The sequence below is a fragment of the Nicotiana sylvestris genome, chromosome 12 (assembly GCF_000393655.2).
Source record: "Nicotiana sylvestris chromosome 12, ASM39365v2, whole genome shotgun sequence".
Taxonomy (NCBI): Eukaryota; Viridiplantae; Streptophyta; class Magnoliopsida; order Solanales; family Solanaceae; genus Nicotiana; species Nicotiana sylvestris.
Genome location: NC_091068.1, coordinates 132240290 through 132258445, shown reverse-complemented (window position 1 = coordinate 132258445; position 18156 = coordinate 132240290). Strand labels below are relative to the sequence as shown.

The following is an 18156-nucleotide window of genomic DNA, read 5'->3' as shown; positions in this document are numbered from 1 at the left end:
CCGAGGGGAAAACCTTTGTATGTTTACTTTTCATAATTGACTGTCAATTACCTGCTTAATTATTGAAAAGGGATTTTCATGACACTACGTTTGAGTTAAAGAATTTTACCTATCTTTCACTGGTTTACTGTTTTTATTGTTTTACTGCATCATTATAGAATGCTTTGTGTCTTACGTGATTTCTTGCTTTCAGTCTTTATTTACATTTGTTACTCACTGAGTTGGAGTACTCACTTTACTTCCTGCACCTCTGTGTGCAGATTCAGGCATTGCGGATCCTGCTTGTACGAGTTGAGAGCTCCCAGCAGATATCGGGGTCCACGAGGTAGCTGTTTGACGTCCGCAGTCCTGTGTTTCTCCTCCTTTATCATTTCTATCTCTTTTCAGACATTTGTACTAGCTTATAGACTTAGCAGACTTGTATTATGACTTATAGATGCTCATGACTAGTGACACCCCGGTATCGGGTTGTGTTGGGTTGTTCTTCCGCGTATTTATGACATTATCTGCTACTTTGGATTATTTTATCATGTTTTGACTATTTCTTAATGCTTAACTGTTAATAATTGGAAAAAGGGGAAGTGTTGGTTGGCCTTGTCTTCACGAGAAGCGCCATCACGACCGGGTTCGGATTTGGGTCGTGACAGACTATGTACGTCAACTTTTTTCCTTTTCTTGATCCATTTGTTCTACTTCTCCTTTCAAATCTAAACCTCTATATTACTCTCAAGCTGCTTTGGTTCCAGTATGGAAGGATGCCATGAGAAAGGAGTTTGATGCATTGGATGCCAATCACACTTGGGACATTATTCCTCTTCCTCCTAGTAAAAAACTTATAGGTTGCAAGTGGGTCTACAAAATCAAATACAGGGCTGATGGGAGAGTTGAAAGATATAAAGCTAGGCTTGTCATTAGTGGGGATACTCAGGTTGAAGGGGTTGATTTCACAGAAACATTCTCTCCTGTCATTAAGATGTCTACTATCAAATGTTTAATTGGTGTGGCTGTTAAGAAACACTGGGATCTTTTTCAACTAGATGTCAACAATGCTTCTTTGCATAGTGACCTAGATGAGGAGGTGTATATGAAATTTCCCCAAGGGTTGAGTGTCTCTAGTGTTCCTGCTCCCTCTGTTTCTACCCCTCTTGTGTGCAAATTGTAAAAGTCTCTTTATGGGTTGAGGCAGGCTTCAAGGCAATGGTATACCAAGCTATCTCAAGCCTTGTAATCTAGAGGTTACACACGTTCTCTTAATGATTACTCTTTGTTCATTAAGGGTCAACCTGGGTATCTTGTTTTTTTGGCAGTTTATGTGGATGATATCATTATAACTGGGGATGATACTGTGACGACCCGACCAGTTGTCTCATGAGTTACCACCCCATTTTTCCCATTTCTGCTTCTTATTGCTTTGTCTATCAGTTGTATATATGATCGGGTTGGTTGGCTCGGGTTCGGAAAGGATTTGGTAATGTTTGAGACACTTAGTCTCTTTTGAAGAAGCTTAAGTTGGAAAAGTCAACCGGATATTGACTTATATGTTAGAGGGTTCAGATGTGAGTTCCGATGGTTCGGATAGCTTCGGGAGGTGATTTGGGACTTAGGAGCGTGATTGGACTGTGTTTTGGAGGTCCGGAGTAGATTTAGGCTTGAATTGGCGAAATTGAATTTTTGGCGTTTTCTGGTTGATAGGTGAGATTTTGATATTGGAGTCGGAATGGAATTTCGAGAGTTGCAGTAGTTCCATTGTGTCATTTGGGATGTGTGTACAAAATTTTAGGTCATCCGGACGTGGTTTGGTTGGGTTTTTTATCAAAAGCGTAACTTAGAAGATTTTGGAATTCTTAGGCTTGAATCCGATGCGAATTTGGTGTTTTGATGTTGTTTTGAGTGTTCCGAAGATTGGAACAAGTTTGAATGATGTTATGGGATATGTTGTCATGTTTGGTTAAGTTCCCGAGGGTTTTAGGTGAGTTTCGGGTAATCAATCGGACCATTTCATATTGTTGAGAATTGCAGAAAACTGCTGAAGTGTTGCAGAGAAATTTGACCTTCGCGTTCGCGAGAAGGCCCTCGCATTCGCGAAGGGTTAGTTGAGGAGGCTGAGGATTTAACCTTCGCATTCGCGAGGGAGGCTCCGCATTCGCGAAGGGCTGGGAGATTATGAATCGCGTTCGCGAGAAAGGGAGCGTGTTCGTGTAGAGGAAGTTGGGCAGGTGGGTTTTAGGGTGTTTTGTTCATCACGTTCGCGAGAGAGGGAGCGCGTTCGCGAAGGATCAAGCTGAGGATCCATCGCGTTTGCGAGTGGCTGGTCACGTTCGCATAGAGGATTTTTTGGTCAAAGTTAATTTGTGCTTCGCGAACGCGAGGCGTTGACCGCGTTCGCGAAGAAGGAATTGAGGCTTGGGCAGAATGTTTAAATAGTCATCTTGTCCGCGATTTGGGGGTTAACTTCCACCATTTTTTAGCGATTTTGGAGCTTTTTGAAGATGATTGAAGAGGGATTCAAGGGAAAACACTTGGAGGTAAGATTCATGGACTTAATACTCGATTCTAATGTGAATTCTACCTAAGTAATCATGGAAATTAAGCCTAATATTGAAGAACTAGGGCTTATAGTTGGAGACCTAGAATTTGGTATTTGAGGGGTCGTTTGTGGTTGGATTTTGATGCTTTTGGTATGAATGAACTCGGGGAGTGATAAGGAGTCTATTGATGTAAATTTTATCAAAATCCAAGACGTGGGCCCGGGGGTCGGGTTTGGCAAATTTCGGGATTTGTGTTGTAATTTGATTTCTTTCGAGTGGGCTTTGTTCCCTTAGCATATTTTGATGGTTTTGCACTGATTTTGGTTAGATTTGGAGCATCCGAAGGCCGATTCGAGGGGTAAAGGCATCGCGAGCTAGAGATTTGGACCGATAGAGGTGAGTAATGATTGTAAATGTTGTCATGAGGGTATGAAACCCCAGATTGCACATCGTTGTGCTATATTGAGGTGACGTACATGCTAGATGACGAGCGTGGGATCATGCACTGTTGGGGATTGTGACTTAGTCCGTCCCGAATGACTATTTTACTGTGTATTTGACTGAAAACTATTTGCTATCATCATGTTTTGGGCTAAATACCATATTTGGGCCTCGTGCCAACTATTTTAACCCTTAGGAATTTTTACTGATATTTCCTCACTGTTTTGACTTTATACTTGAACTCAGTCATGCTATATTCTACTGTTTTCATAACTCAGTTATGTTTACTCTGTTTTAACACTTAAATGATATTTTAAATGATATTCTGGGCTAAGCATCATGTTTGACTGTTTCCCGAGTGGCTTGTAAGATTCTGACTGAGTAAGGCTGAGGGCCTATGTTGTGAGGAAACACTGATTATGATTATGAGGCCGAGGGCCTGAGATTTGTACGCCACGAGGTGGCTTGTTGATGTGAGGTCGAGAGCCTAGTGATGATGCCACGAGATGGTTTGCTATTGCGCTTGGGCCGTAAGGGGCCCCTCCAGAAGTATGCATACCCTCAGTGAGTGCGGGTACCTATTGTGATGTGAGATATAGCCCGAGGGGCTGGTGTTGTTCTATGATATTGCCTGAGAGGCGGATTTTGTTGACATTGTTCCCGAGGGGAGATCCTTTATGTGTTTATCTTTCCTTGTTGCCTATCATTTACTTGCTTAAGTTTTAGAAGGCATTTCATTAAGTTTAAACTAAACTAAAATGACTTTATATATTTTCACTGTTTTTACTGGTTTTTACTGCTTCCTTATAGCCTGTGATGTGCCTTACATGATTTTATATTTCTTAGTCTTTATTTATGATTATTACTCACTGAGTTGGAGTACTCACTTTACTCCCTGTACCCCATGTGCAGATTCAGACGTTTCAGGTCCTGCTGGCGAGGGTTGAGAGCTTCCAACAGATTCTGGAGTTCACGAGGTAGTTGCTCGGCGTTCGTAGCCCCGTGCTTCTCCCCTTATCTCATTTCTTGTCTCTTATTAGTGTTCTGTAATAAATTGAGTAGACTCTTTCAGACTTGTAGTATTATTATAGATGCTCATGACTGGTGACACCCCGATATCGGGCTGTGTTGGTTTTATTTCCACAAATTGTACTGTTCATTGCTTATTTTGGGATTTTATCATGTTTAAGACTTAATACTTATTATCTTAATTGCTTAATATTGAAATGGGAATGTGTCAGCTGGCCTTGTCTTCACGAGAGACGCCATCGTGATGGGGTTCGGGTTTAGGGTCATGACAGATACAATTGAAATTTCTGCACTCAAACAATTCTTGGATGAACAGTTTAGGATTAAGGACCAGGGGTCCTTGCATTATTTTCTAGGCATTGAAGTGTCTGCTATTCCTGGTGGGGTTCTTCTTAATCAGAAAAAGTTTGTGTCTGACTTGTTGCAACAATTTGATTGTGTTGATGTTTCCTCTGTGGTTTGTCCTTTAAACCTCAATAGTAAATTGCATGCTGATTCTAATGCTTTGTTTCCTTCTCCTGACAAGTATAGAAGTCTGGTAGGCAAGCTCTTTCTTCCTTACATATACCAGACCTGACATTTGTTTTGTTGTTCAACATTTAAGCCAGTTCTTGAAATCTCCTAGAGTTCCTCACATGTCTGTTGCCCTGCATGTGCTTAGATATCTTAAGGGAACTGTGTATATGGAACTTTTTTATTCAGACTCCCCTTATTTTTCTATACATGCTTTCTCAGACAGTGATTGGGCAGCCTGCCCTGATACTCGCAGATCTGTCACTGGTTTCTGTGTGATTTTGGGGGGGTAGTTTGATCAGCTGGAAGTCCAAAAAGTAACTTGTATCCTTATCCTCTGCTGAAGCCGAGTATAGGGCCCTTAGTAAGGTGGTTGTTGAATTGGCTTGGTTATCTAGATTGCTCACTAACCTTGGTATTTCTGTCTCTCTTCCTTTTTCTATGTTTTGTGACAATCAGGCTGCTTTACACATAGCCAGGAATCTAGTTTTCCATGAGCTGACCAGGCATATTGAGGTTGACTGTCATTTTATTCGGACTAAACTTTCTGATGGGCTGATTTCTCTCTCTCATGTTCTCAACAGTTAGCAGATGTTCTCACCAAGCCTTTACCTGGAGTTCTTCATCATGATCTTTTGAGCAAGTTGAAGGTGGTTTCCCCCTCCAACTTGAGGGGGGAGGGGTGTTGAGCTAATGGCTTATTTAGCATCTAAGCTTAAACATAAACACTGATCTCTTGTAAAGTTTATTTAATTAGTCTTCTCTTTTATTTTGGGTAACTTTGTATTTTTAGCCCACTTTCATGTTTAGCCCATTTTTGTCCCATTTAGTATCACGCTCATTATATAAATAATGGGATAAAGTTATAGAAAGACCCATCGGGTCATTTTCAATTGCAATGGCAGAACTGTTTCTCTCTCTCTCTCAAACATAGAACCCTAATGAAAATTCCCTTTACTTCATTCGATTTATGATGTTTTTATGGGGAAAAAAATGTAGTTCACATTAATACGAGAAATTGTTATGATTTGCTTCTTCTTCTTTTTTTCCGGTCAAAAGATGTAAAGAAAAAAACTGATAAAAGTGTGAAATTGAGACCTACGATTTTGAGATTTTAATCTTTAACAATCGGATCTAAAGCTCAAATTAACCTATGATGTTCTTCGAAATTTTAAGACTCGAACCGGACCCAGAGGACGTGGTTCCGATGCCTCCGAGGATAGGTGTTTTGCTCGAACCCCGATACGAGGGGTTCCTCCCCCAGATTCCAGTTCCTTACGATCATGTCTCTGCTCTGTTTGTCTTACCGGGAAATCGAGGTATTCAATGGGCTCGATTTTACCTATATACAATATTCTTTATCTTTCAAGGTTTTGCACATTTCTTAATAAAATTATTTAATAACCCTAATTACTAAATTATTTTTCTAAGATCATTTACGTCTCCTTAAATATCTCATTTAATTAACACTCCATTAATTAGAACCGTAAAGGTAGATTTGAGATAAAAATTTGCACGGGACGCTCTATTTGGTCGCCCCCATTTAACCTATACCTATTTTTTTAAAGTTTTAACTTGTACCCACTTTTTAAACAACTCCAGCTCTCTTTCTCCTCCTCCTTCTTCTCCTTCATTTTTTTTCTTCTTCTATAGTGATACGTATACCCCTTCTGAGAGAAGCCAAGAATATGTAAAAATGGAATAACAGTGACAAAATGCTCTATGACAAACATGCCATTTTATTAAAAGTGAATCAAAACAAATTAAGCACCCATTTTCAATATCTTTGAACTACACAAGGAGATGTTGTCATGTTCATATATCAACTTTGACGATTTCAAGCCTTTTTTAATACCATCAACCTTGCACGTAAATTCAAAAATATTCCCCTGAAAATTGATTAAAAAACAGAGAGCATTAATAATACTGTGAATAAAATCATAAAGATGGGAATATATTTGACTGTAGCAGAAACAACACCAAGCAGGGAAACGGTCCATACCAGCAACATGCAATAATACTGTGAAAGATTACTTTGAATTGCAGCGGAACGTACTGGTGATTTACCCACCCAACCACGGGTGATTTAAGCATTCTAATAGCTGAAGTTTTGTTCCCTATTTGCTGAAGTTTTTGTTTGTAATTGCTGAACTTCAGCATTTTTAGCTGAAGTTTTTCACGTAAACTTAGTGTTAGCTGAAGTTTTTATTTGTAATTGCTGAACTTAAGCATTCTAGTAGTTGAAGTTTTATTCTCTATTTACTGAAGTTTTTTATTTGTAATTATTGAACTTCAGCATTTTTAGCTGAAGTTTTTCACGTAAACTTAGTGTTGGCTGAGGTTTTTGTTTGTAATTCCTGAACTTAAGCATTCTAGCAGCTGAAGTTTTGTTCTCTATTTGCTGAGCTTCAACATGTTTTAGTCGAAATTTTGTTCTATATTTGGTGAACTTTAGTTGATTTATGCTTCTAACGAACCTTATTCTCCTCACGCTGCTTCCACTTCCATTTCCGTTTCAAAACAAATACTCCTATAATCCTTTTTGCTAGCTACAAACTTAGTCCTAGAACCTTCGAAAAGTAGACATTTACGTGAAAAAGCTTATTGGTATAATTTCACACATCATGTGACTTATTCAAAGACTCAAAGGCATTGTTACACTTCAATTAAGAAAGCTGAAACGGTCAATTTCCACAATTTGCAAGATAAGTTTTAAGTTACTGTTCTCTCTCTGTATGCTTCTAACGAACCTCATTCTCTCTCTATATTCTAGTGAATAAACTTTTCCCATCTGATTCCTTATATTAGTAAACAAAATAAATTTCAACTACTAGAATGCTTAAGTTCAGCAATTACAAAAAAAAAAAAATTAGCCAACACTAAGTTTACGTGAAAAACTTCAGTTAAAACATGCATAAGTTCAGCAATTACAAACAAAAACTTTGGCACACCTGGTTCAGCAATTTTCGCTACTTCAGGCTCGTCTACTAGAATGCTGAAGTTTGCGTGATTGTCTTTGCTACTTCAGCCCCGTATGCTGAAGTTACGCGAAAAAAGTGGGTACGCTTGCAATTTATTTTGCAAAGCGGGTACAAGTTAAAACGTAATCCAAAAAGCGGGTATAGATGCAAATGTCCCGATTTGAAAGAAACAAAAGTCAAACATTTAAAAATAATTTTAATTTATTAAAACGACTAATATTTGGGAGAAGATGTACCAATGTTCTTATCTTTCATCCGAACAGGTAGGAATACAACAATCCCAAGTGAAATATCATATTTCCTATTAAAATTAATTAGTATGGACAAGCATATAATTAAGATACTCTAATAGATTTTACATTCGGTAAATACTAACGTGATACATCTGTTAGTAAATTATAACAGTAAAAATTATTTTGGCAAACAAATAGAGACGGAGTTGATCAATTCAATAAAAACAACTTTTTGAGGAGGAGCTATTCAAGATGAGTAATAAAGAGGAGAAGCAGGCTAAGTATTTAAAGGTGGTCTAACAATCAATAAAATAAATAAAAACAATTGTGAGTCCTTTATTTAAATAACAAAAACAAAAAACTTTGTGATTTTTTTTTATCTGTTTAAGACTTGATAGAAAAATTTATTAATACTGTGCTAGTGAAGATAATATACTACGTGATACAATAAGTTGAAATGTATGCAAATATAGTGATGATAATATACTACGTGATACAATAAGTTGAAATGTATGCAAATATATAGACAGTAAAAATTAGCTAGGTTGTCCATATTTTGGAGCGGCTATTAGAGTTTAGCCAGATTTTAAATTGTAATGATAAAGTAATCGCTGATTTATTAACTTGACGTATTTTCCTCAACTAAAATATAGAACCGTTCTCCAATAATCGGTACTAGAATTCGAAATTTTGACAAGTGAAATCCCAATAAACAATGTTAAAATTTTCAAAATCCAGCAATTTTTAACTTTTACTAGTACAAAATCCCAACTCCATGAACGATTCCTAGTTTTTGAACATTTACTAGTGCAAAATCCAGAAATGATTCATGATTTTTAAATTCACATTATACTTCTACAATTTTTAACCTTTAAATACAAAATTCAGAAAAAATTATTGATTTTTGAACCTTTAGTAGTACAAAATCTAGGACAATCTAGGAACAATTTATGATTTTTGAATTTACATTATACGTCAGTAATTTTTAACCTTTAAATACAAAATTCACGAAAATTATTGGTGTTTGTACATTTTACTAGTGCAAAATTCAGGAAAATCTAGGAACGATTCATGATTTTTTAATTCACATTATACTTTAACAATTGAAATCTACTGCTTCAGGTCATTTAAACTCCGGGAACAATTATTGGATTTTGAACTTATGAATATTCAAAGTCCAATCCTGGAGTTTGTTCTGTATTTTAGATAGGAGTATTTATATCCAAATTTGTATTTTCGCATAAATACGTTATCAAAACAATTTAAAATATGAATAAATTCTAATAACGGACCGGAAAAATGGATATTTACCAATATCATTCGTTCCAGTTGATGTTTCATAAAAAAGCACACCATGCGAATAAGCCAGCCTCCTTTGCGAGTGTGGCTCCAAGTTCCATTTCTGACTTTAAAAATTGTCAAATATTTAAAAAATCGCACAGCTTTAGCTCTTACTTTTGTCAATAATCAATGTTAACGCCCACCCCAAGAAACATATACATAAACTTTTGTATCAAAACTCGAAAGTCAACCACCTTCTTCCATCTCTCTCTCCACTCTCTCTTTCTACCTTTTCCTCTTCCCTTTTCTGAATTAAAATACTACTACTGTACTAAAACTTAAACCACCTGATATTTTCAACCTATATATTCCTAACTCCTCCCTATTTAAATTCAAACTTTAGCTCTTTCTTTCTTCTTAAATCTCAATGAGTAAAACCATTAATGACAACCAGCTTCAGATATCTCCGTCTTTATGATTCTGTTAATGAGGATTTCCTTTCTTTTAAATGCAGTATGCTTTATATCGGTAGGAACCAAAAATAAATCATATCACTTTAATAAACATCTGAAAAGAACATAGTGTCGTTCTCTCCAAATGGGTAATGGGATGGGAAAATTGAAGCTTTGTTTCGCCGGAGATGTTGGAGAAATCTCGAAAAGACACCACGATATCGCCGTGAATCTCTCCGATCATCTCGACGACGTCGGTTTAGGCCATTCATTTTGCTACATCCGGCCAGACCCTTCTTTCTCCGATGAATCCTCCTCCTCCTCCTCCTCTACTAACAGCAGCCAAACGACGGTGTTTCGCACCATCTCCGGCGCTTCCATATCGGCTAACGCTTCCACACCTCTCTCTACTGCACTTTTCGACTTCTACACTTATACTGACATATCGTCTTCAGCTTTCGAAAGCTCACCTTTATTCTCTTCTATTCCTCTTCAACCTATCCCCCGAAGATCAGTAGCCTCTATTCGGTCGGGCCCGATCTCCCGAGTTTCTTGCTCGGGCTCTGGCCCAACCGAGAGGGGATTTGTCTCTGGCCCAATCGAGCGGGGCTATTTAGTTAGAAGTTTGAGGAAAGTTTTGTCAAGCTCCTTTCTGGGGATTGAAGAAATGAGTTTTATAGAGAAGAAGAATAAAATTAATTTGGCTGATGACGTTGAGGGAAATGTTCAGTGGGCTCAGGGAAAAGCAGGGGAAGACAGAGTACATATAGTGGTTTCTGAAGAACATGGTTGGGTTTTTGTTGGGATTTATGATGGATTTAATGGGCCTGATGCTACAGATTTTCTGTTAAACAATCTCTATTCAAATGTCATCAAAGAGCTCAAGAGATTTCCTTGGAATGACAAGTTAGAAATTTCTGAGGATTCGACGGGTAATGACATTGTTCGATTGGTACATCAGAGTCAAGAATTTGATGAGAAGTTGAACAATTTGGGAACAAATGGAGATGCGGGTATTGACCAATTCGATATCTTGAAGGCGTTATCAGAGGCGTTAAGGAAAACTGAGGCGTCGTATTTGGAGATGGCTGATATGATGCTAAAGGAGAATCCTGAGTTGGCTTTAATGGGATCTTGTGTTTTAGTAATGTTGTTGAATGGTAAGGATGTTTACTTCATGAATGTTGGAGATAGTAGAGCACTTTTAGCTCAAAATCCTGAATCCGATCCTTTTGATAGCAAATTGGGACGGATAAACGAGGAAAGTCTAAATCTAAACAGCATTGATGCACTATGTAGAGTTGAATCTAATCTTACTTCTTGTCAACTCACCATGGATCATACCACATCTGATAAAGAGGTACAAATTCTAGCCTTTCTACGTAAACATATAATTCAAGATTCTGTTTTGGTCTATCGGAAACAGCCTCTCTACCTTTACCAGGTAGAGGTAAGATCTGCGTACATACTACCCTCCTCAAACCCTACTTATGGGATTATACTGGGTTTGTCGTTGTTGTTGTTGTTGTTTTCCCCTGTTTCATATACTAATTCTTGGACTTGTCTTATGAATTATTGCAGGAAGTTCTCAGGATTAGAAGTGAGCATCCTGATGATGTTTCTGTAATTAAAAATGATAGAGTGAAGGGTTCCCTGAAAGTTACTCGAGCTTTCGGGGCAGGTTATCTCAAAGAGGTAACTTTAACCTTAATGTTACACGTTTTGCATTGCCTCCATTCTACCCTCCCTAGGTTGTTGATGTTGTTATTAACTTTCTGCATCTATGCTCATAAAAATACCTTGAATGTCCAAAACTTTTAAACTTGTTACTGTTTTGTTACTGCATTTCATCTGAACTAAATCCATTTTTCTAAGTTTTCTCGCTAATATTGATGTCTTTTCGACTTGTGTGATTATACAGGCCAAATGGAACAATGCACTACTAGAGATGTTCAGAATTGACTATATTGGAAATTCCCCTTACATCAACTGTTTGCCATCACTTTACCACCATAAGCTTGGTCCTAGAGACAGATTTTTGATCTTATCTTCTGATGGACTTTACCAATACTTCACCAACGAAGAAGCAGTCTCTGAAGTTGAAAACTTCATGTCTATATTCCCTGAGGGAGATCCATCTCAGCATCTTGTTGAAGAAGTATTATTCAGAGCTGCTAAGAAAGCTGGTAATTGCATAACACCAGATTTGTACTTAAATCAATAAAAAAGGCAGCCCAGTGCATGAAGCATCCCACATTCACGTGGGTCCTGAGTAGGCAGCCTACCCTGATGCAAGCATCAGCGGCTGATACCACGGTTCAAATCTGTGACCTATAGGTCACACGGAGACCACTTTACTGTTGCTCCAAAGCTCCCCTTCGTTCGTACTTGATCTATAAGTACTAATTTTTCATAGGCATTCAACTCGAGAGCTTTGTTTCTGGATTTTTGCAGGCATGAATTTCCATGAATTACTTGACATACCACCTGGAGATCGTCGACAGTACCATGATGATGTCTCAATTATCATTATATCTTTCGAAGGAAAACTATGGCGATCATCTGCTTAAATAAGCTATACTAAGAGAAATTTTGAACTCTTACAATCAGAAAAGAAAGAAAATCCATAGGAAAGATCAAATACTTTTTGCTGTTAACATTTGTTACCCCATTATTGCCTGTAGTGTGTATAGTACACAAGTTAGGCTTTTACATAAGATTGAGGCTAAGACTTCTGCTTGCTGATTGAAAAGCTACCGATAAATTTAACTCCTGCTTCTTTTTGACATTGTGATTCCAGTGCGTAGTCCAGGTTGCCTAACTAACACTGTTTAATATTGGTTGTTACATGTCAGTATTTGGTCAGTTTAGAGAGGGGAGGACTTTCGGCCCTTCCCCGAACCCCGCGCATAACGGGAGCTTAGTGCACCGAGCTGCCTTTTTCAATGCCGAAAAGACAGTTTTTTGCTGCACCGCAGTAAAATAACTAGGATAAGTGGTCTTGGTCTTGGAGTTCAACAACTTCTGAAATTCAGAGGCCTCGTAAAATAAAAGGATTTAAGGTACGAAATGGTGATATAATTTTCGACTTTCAAGTTTCAAGAATCCATTAGAAATCTGCAGTTGAAGAATTTACAAATTAATCATCTAGCGTTCTTTAAAAGGAGGCAGTTGGCAGAAAATGGAGAGAGTCAATTAAAGCTAATAATAAAAAATTCAGCCATCATAATCATGCCAATATGGTCAAAGGCTCATTTGAGGTGCGCTTAAGCCGTAAAGCTCATAGAAGCTCAGGCTAGGCGATTCGCATCACTTAGTAGACAAGACACTAAGGTGTGCACCTTATTGCCCACAAGTTCTATTTTGAATAGAACGGCACTAAACATAAAATATGATTGGCTAAAACATATATTATTTATTAAGAAAATCATTATGATTTTTCCTTGCGTTACATATATGTTTTTTATTTTGTTCTTCGTTGCACCTTATTTAGCTAAAGATCACACTATCCAAAGGTTGAGTACCTTGGCTCGGGTAGGTGGTGCTGGGTTCCGTGTCCTTGGCAGGCTCGACCATCAGAGATCCGTTCATTACAAACGTTTTTTCTCGATGTGGACCAAGCTCCGACTTCCTTTTTAGCTTTGACTCGGAAGAGGTCGACCTTTGAGCTGTTGTGCTTTGCGCCTAAAACCCTATCTTCTTCCGGGGAATTCAACTCTTCTTTCATAGATTGGGAACATAATATGCACCAGTGCCTATTGAGTTAGATGAGCGAGATGACTTTCATTAGCTCCCCCACGAGTCGTCACTAGGGCTATCGGTTGTTTTTAACACAGCACTATTGGTTGTTTGGAATGTCAAGGTCGAAAGGCAGGCGGTCGGAAATACTAAAGGCGCTTGCTCTGGGCGCTAGGGGTCGTTGCTCACGTAAGCGAAAGGATGTTTTGGATCACTAAGGGCGACCAGTGGTTGTTTCGCTAGAGGGAGCGCTTACTAACGCTTTTCGCCCTTTGACAAATTTCATGCTCGTGACCTTATGAAATATTCAGAAAGGAGCAGCATATTGGTGGTCTAGTTTCGTTAGAAATATGGTAGCATCGGTTAATTAACTTATATATAGTACTACAACTTCTACAAACAAATCAAGAAAGAGCCAAAAGATTTACAAGCAGTTGACTGAAAGGCTAGCGGACAAAAAGACTGCATTAGCCAAGGTTGTTCACGACATTGATTGGATGGAAAGTTATCTGATGATGTCAAAGGAAATGAATAAAACAAAAATAAATAAAATTAGACCAGTTAGATACATATGCATGGAGGGGCTAAGTCAGCTACGTGAAAGCTAAAAATATTGGATATTTTCTTGTGGTATTGACATCTCGTCACCTTAAGGGTAAGATCTGCGTATACATTATCCTCCTCAGACCTCACTTATAAGATTATACTGAGTTTTTTGTTATTGTATAAGACAGCAAAGGCGAAGCTATGATTTCGGTCTTATAGTGTGATGACCCAAAAGGTCATCACTTGTTTTAAAAATAAAGTATGCGCTCCGAGGCCTTAAAAATCTCTTTCTGTCTCACCTCAATTTGCGTGCGCAGTCCGGGTGCGTAGCCGGAAAGCCATTTTGTGAAAATTTGTGAAAAATAATGAATTTTGCCTTTAAAATGAGTTTAAGTTGACTTCGGTCAACATTTTGGGTAAACGGACCTGGATCCATGATTTGATGGTCCCGGAAGGTCCGTAGGAAAATATGGGACTTGGGCGTATGTGGAATTGAATTCCGAGGTCCCAAGCCCGAGAAATGAACTTTTGAAAGAAATTGTTTTGCTGAATTAATTATGAAATAAAGAGAAGAATTTATGTTTGAAACCATTGGTATTGGGCCCGTATTTTGGTTCCGGAGCCCGGTATAGGTGTTATATATGATTTGAGTCGAGCCTGTGAAATTTGGTAAGAAACGGACTTGAAATGATGTGAATCGGACCTTATTTGAGAAAATTAGAAAATTTGATGTTTTTGAGTGATTTCATGATTTTGATGCTAAATTCATAGTTGTTGATGTTATTATGGTGATTTAAATGCACGAGCAAGTCCGTATGATGTTTTAAGGTTGGTGTGCACGTTTGGTTTGGAACCCCGAGGGCTCGGGTGAGTTTTGGATAGGTCACAGAGTGGAATTTGGACTTAGGATGTTGCAGATTTTAGTTGGTATATTGCAGGCCTGCAGGCTTCGCATTTGCGAAGCCTGGCTCGCAAATGCAAAAGAGCCCAGGCCAGCATTACCCCGCAAATGTGATGCCCCCAGTTGTAGCCATTGGTCGCAAATGCGACACCACCTTCGTAAATGCGAGTTCGCAAATTGCGAACATATGATCGCAAATGCGAAGGTAGCAGGTTCCTTGCGAACCCTAGTCGTAAATGCGACATCTGCGACCTGCAACTTTATAACTTAGCCGAAAATCTTCCATTTTTCAAACTCTTTCAAAACCAAAACACTCTTGGGCGATTTTTCAAAGACAACTTCTCTTCCAAATTGATTGTAAGTCATTTCTAACTCGTTTTCTTTAATCTTTAACATCTTTTCGCATGATTTCAACTCAAAATCAATGATTTTCATGGGAGAAATTGGGTGTTTTGGGTAAAACCTAGATTTTTCAAATTTTGATGATTTGGACCTCGATTTGAGGTTCGATTTCAAAACAAATTATATATTTGGGTTCGTGGGAGAATGGGTAATCTGGTTTTGGTTCGAACCTCGGGTTTTGACCATGTGGGCCTGGGGCAATTTTTGACTTTTTGGGAAAAACTTTAGAAAACTTATTTTCATGCATTAGAATTGATTCATTTAGTATTTATTGATGTAATTAAGTAACTTGTGGCTAGATACAAGCGAATTGGTGGTGGAATCAAGAGGTAAAGCGATAATTGAGACTTGAATTGTGTTCGTGGCATCGAGGTAAGTGTTTGGTCAAACCTTAGCTTGAGGTATTAGGAGTGTGTCCTATTTTCTATGTGTTATTTTTTGAGTACGACGTATAGGCATGGTGACGAGTATCTATACGTTGGTGTCAAGCATGCCCGTGAGTCTTAAATTGAAATTGTTGTGTTCTTAATAAGTAATACGAATGTCTAAGTTGTTGATTTTCTGTGTTGGGCAAGAATTACGGTTATTCTCGTGGAGGTTGCTTATGGTTGAGTATTGATGCTAGTTGAGGTTTCTTGTAAAGTTAAATGTTGGGACAAGTTTGGTTATAGCTGGCTCCCTTGCCGGGACGTATTTACTTGTATAGTCGATTCCCTTGCCGGGATAGTGTTGTTTTCTTGTTGTTCCCTTGCCAGGAGTCTTTTAGTGATTGGTGTTGAATTGTATATAATGATATGGATCGGGTTGCATGCGACAACAGTATTATATTTGGATCGGATTGCACGCCGCAACAATATTATATTTGGATCGGGTTGTACGCCGCAACAATATATATTTGGATCGGGTTGCACGCCACAGTAATATTATATTTGGATCGGGTTGCACGCTGCAACAGTATTTTTATGATTTGGAACGGGTTGCGCACCGCAACAATAATGATAGAAGTGGTTATTGACTGGTTACGATTTTCCTTATTCTTTCTGCTGCAAGTTTTAAATTGTTCCTTATGCTTTTCTCCTGAGTTACTGTTGGTAAATGAACTTCCCCCGCAGCATGTTTCCCTCTCCCATCCTTAATTGCATATTTCTGTGTTGTTTTCCGCTGTATATTATATAACTGTACTGGTTTATTTGGTAGTCTGGTCCTAGCCTCGTCACTACTTCGCCGAGGTTAGGCTAGGCACTTACCAGCACATGGGGTCGGTTGTGCTGATACTATACTTTGCACTGTGTGCAGATCCCAGAGCAGCAACATTCGGACCTTAGCTTGGGTGGCTGCCTTCAGTCCAGTTGGAGATTCCGAGGTAGTCCTGCAGGCGTCCGCAGGCCTTGGCGTCTCCCTCTATCCCTTCATCCTGTTTCATATACTTATTTCAGAAACAGTGCATTAGTTATCTTTCAGACCTTGTTTGTAGTAAATTCTAGACTGTCTGTGAAGCATGTCACCAGTTCTGGGTAGATTTTGCTTAAGATGTTGTATTGGATATTTATTCTAATGGTTTATCGTTTCTTCCGCTTGCTTTAAATTTCTGTTGTTTATAACTGTTGATTCACACTTGTTAAAGAATTAAAAATGGGAAAAAGATAATTTGTGCAAATGGTCGGCTTGCCTAGCTTTCACTAGTAGGCGCCATCACGACTCCCGAGGGTAAGAAATCCGGATCGTGACATATAGATTCTGGATTATAGAATGACAACTTCAAGTGTTAATGATTGAGTTCTACATTTAATATTTGTACATATTTAATGAATCTCTTATCACAAAATACACTATTTGAACAAAAACTCTTAAATGCAATTGAACTTATAGCTCAACTTCTGCCTCCGCCCCGTAAGGAGTTGGTTTTGAATTTTGGACCATCACCATCACCCATGGAAATAACTACTGCTTGAAGCCTTGAACTAGTATAAAGAGAAAATGATTAAATGAGAGAAAAAAGGGTCAACATTCATAACTCATCTACTACTTCACATATCTTAACCATTTTATCTTAATTTATATGTCATATTTTTCTTCTTAGTTTGTTTCAAAAGAGAATAATATATTTTAATATTTTAAAACAATGTATTTACACCTAAACAAATTAAACTATTTAACTGTTGTAATTAAAAATCAAAATGAGAGTAAATATATTTTAATTAATTATGAGTAAGTAATAAAATGTATATATGAAATACATATATCTTGCATTAATTGGCTTAGTATAAATGAGATAAGTTGTTATTCAATGACTTGTTTTACATTATAAATTCTATTTTATTTTTCTTTCGTAAACATTGTGTCTAGCAACACCGGGCCATATAAAATGCGATGGAGGGAGTAATTTTTCCTTCCTTTGCAATTTGGCACCATTTGTACCCTTGGGGGCGTTTGGTTGGGAAACAAATTATCCCATAATTAATTATCTCGGGGTTAGTTATCCCACCCTCCCATAGGAATTAAAAAAATACTACAATCTTGGGATAACTAATCTTGGGATTAGGTATACCACGATTTTATCCCAACCAAATGTGGGATAAACTCATCTCAAATTTAATTTCGGGACTAATTATCTTTTATCCCCTGTATCAAACGAGCCCATATTGATAGAAAAATCATTTTATATTTATTTTTGACTCCAAGTTCCAATCTGAAGTACGACGAAAGATAATTTTAAATCATAGGTAAGAACGGAGGTAATTTTTATTTTTTTTCGGGAGTATTTTGATATTAGATTTCACTTAGTTCACGAAGAGTTAAAATCAAGGATAAATATGAGATTATTTACATGATAAAAGAAAAGAGTGCTACTGTTCGGCCAAACTCATCGTGGCCCAACAATGACCATACTCGTGAAATACTAGTGTCACACGTCCTTTTTCACCTACACCCGCAGGGGCGTAAAGGAGTTTTTCCAATTAAAGGACAATCGAAATGAGATTTAATTATTAATTATTTAGAGTCGCCACTTGGGATATTAATGGTGTCCCAAGTCACCGGTTGAATCCCGAACCGAGGAAATTTATGACTCTGTTAACAGTCCGCGAACCAGAAATCCGAGTAAGGAATTCT

The 18156-nt window shown here is 37.9% G+C and overlaps 2 protein-coding genes across 2 annotated transcripts; both read left to right on the top strand.

Annotated features, from left to right (window-relative positions):
* Positions 1 to 4242: 4242 nt before the first annotated feature.
* On the top strand, positions 4243 to 5099 carry LOC138883760 (uncharacterized mitochondrial protein AtMg00810-like). Its single transcript, XM_070164471.1, has 3 exons — positions 4243 to 4536; positions 4701 to 4778; positions 4971 to 5099. The coding sequence occupies exons 1-3, from the start codon at positions 4243 to 4245 to the stop codon at positions 5097 to 5099; spliced, it is 501 nt and encodes a 166-aa protein (XP_070020572.1).
* A 4283-nt stretch (positions 5100 to 9382) lies between these two features.
* LOC104227497 (probable protein phosphatase 2C 4) lies at positions 9383 to 12419 on the top strand. Its single transcript, XM_009779745.2, has 4 exons — positions 9383 to 10818; positions 11040 to 11153; positions 11380 to 11644; positions 11913 to 12419. The coding sequence occupies exons 1-4, from the start codon at positions 9604 to 9606 to the stop codon at positions 12026 to 12028; spliced, it is 1710 nt and encodes a 569-aa protein (XP_009778047.1). The 5' UTR covers positions 9383 to 9603; the 3' UTR covers positions 12029 to 12419.
* The last annotated feature ends 5737 nt before the right edge of the window (positions 12420 to 18156 follow it).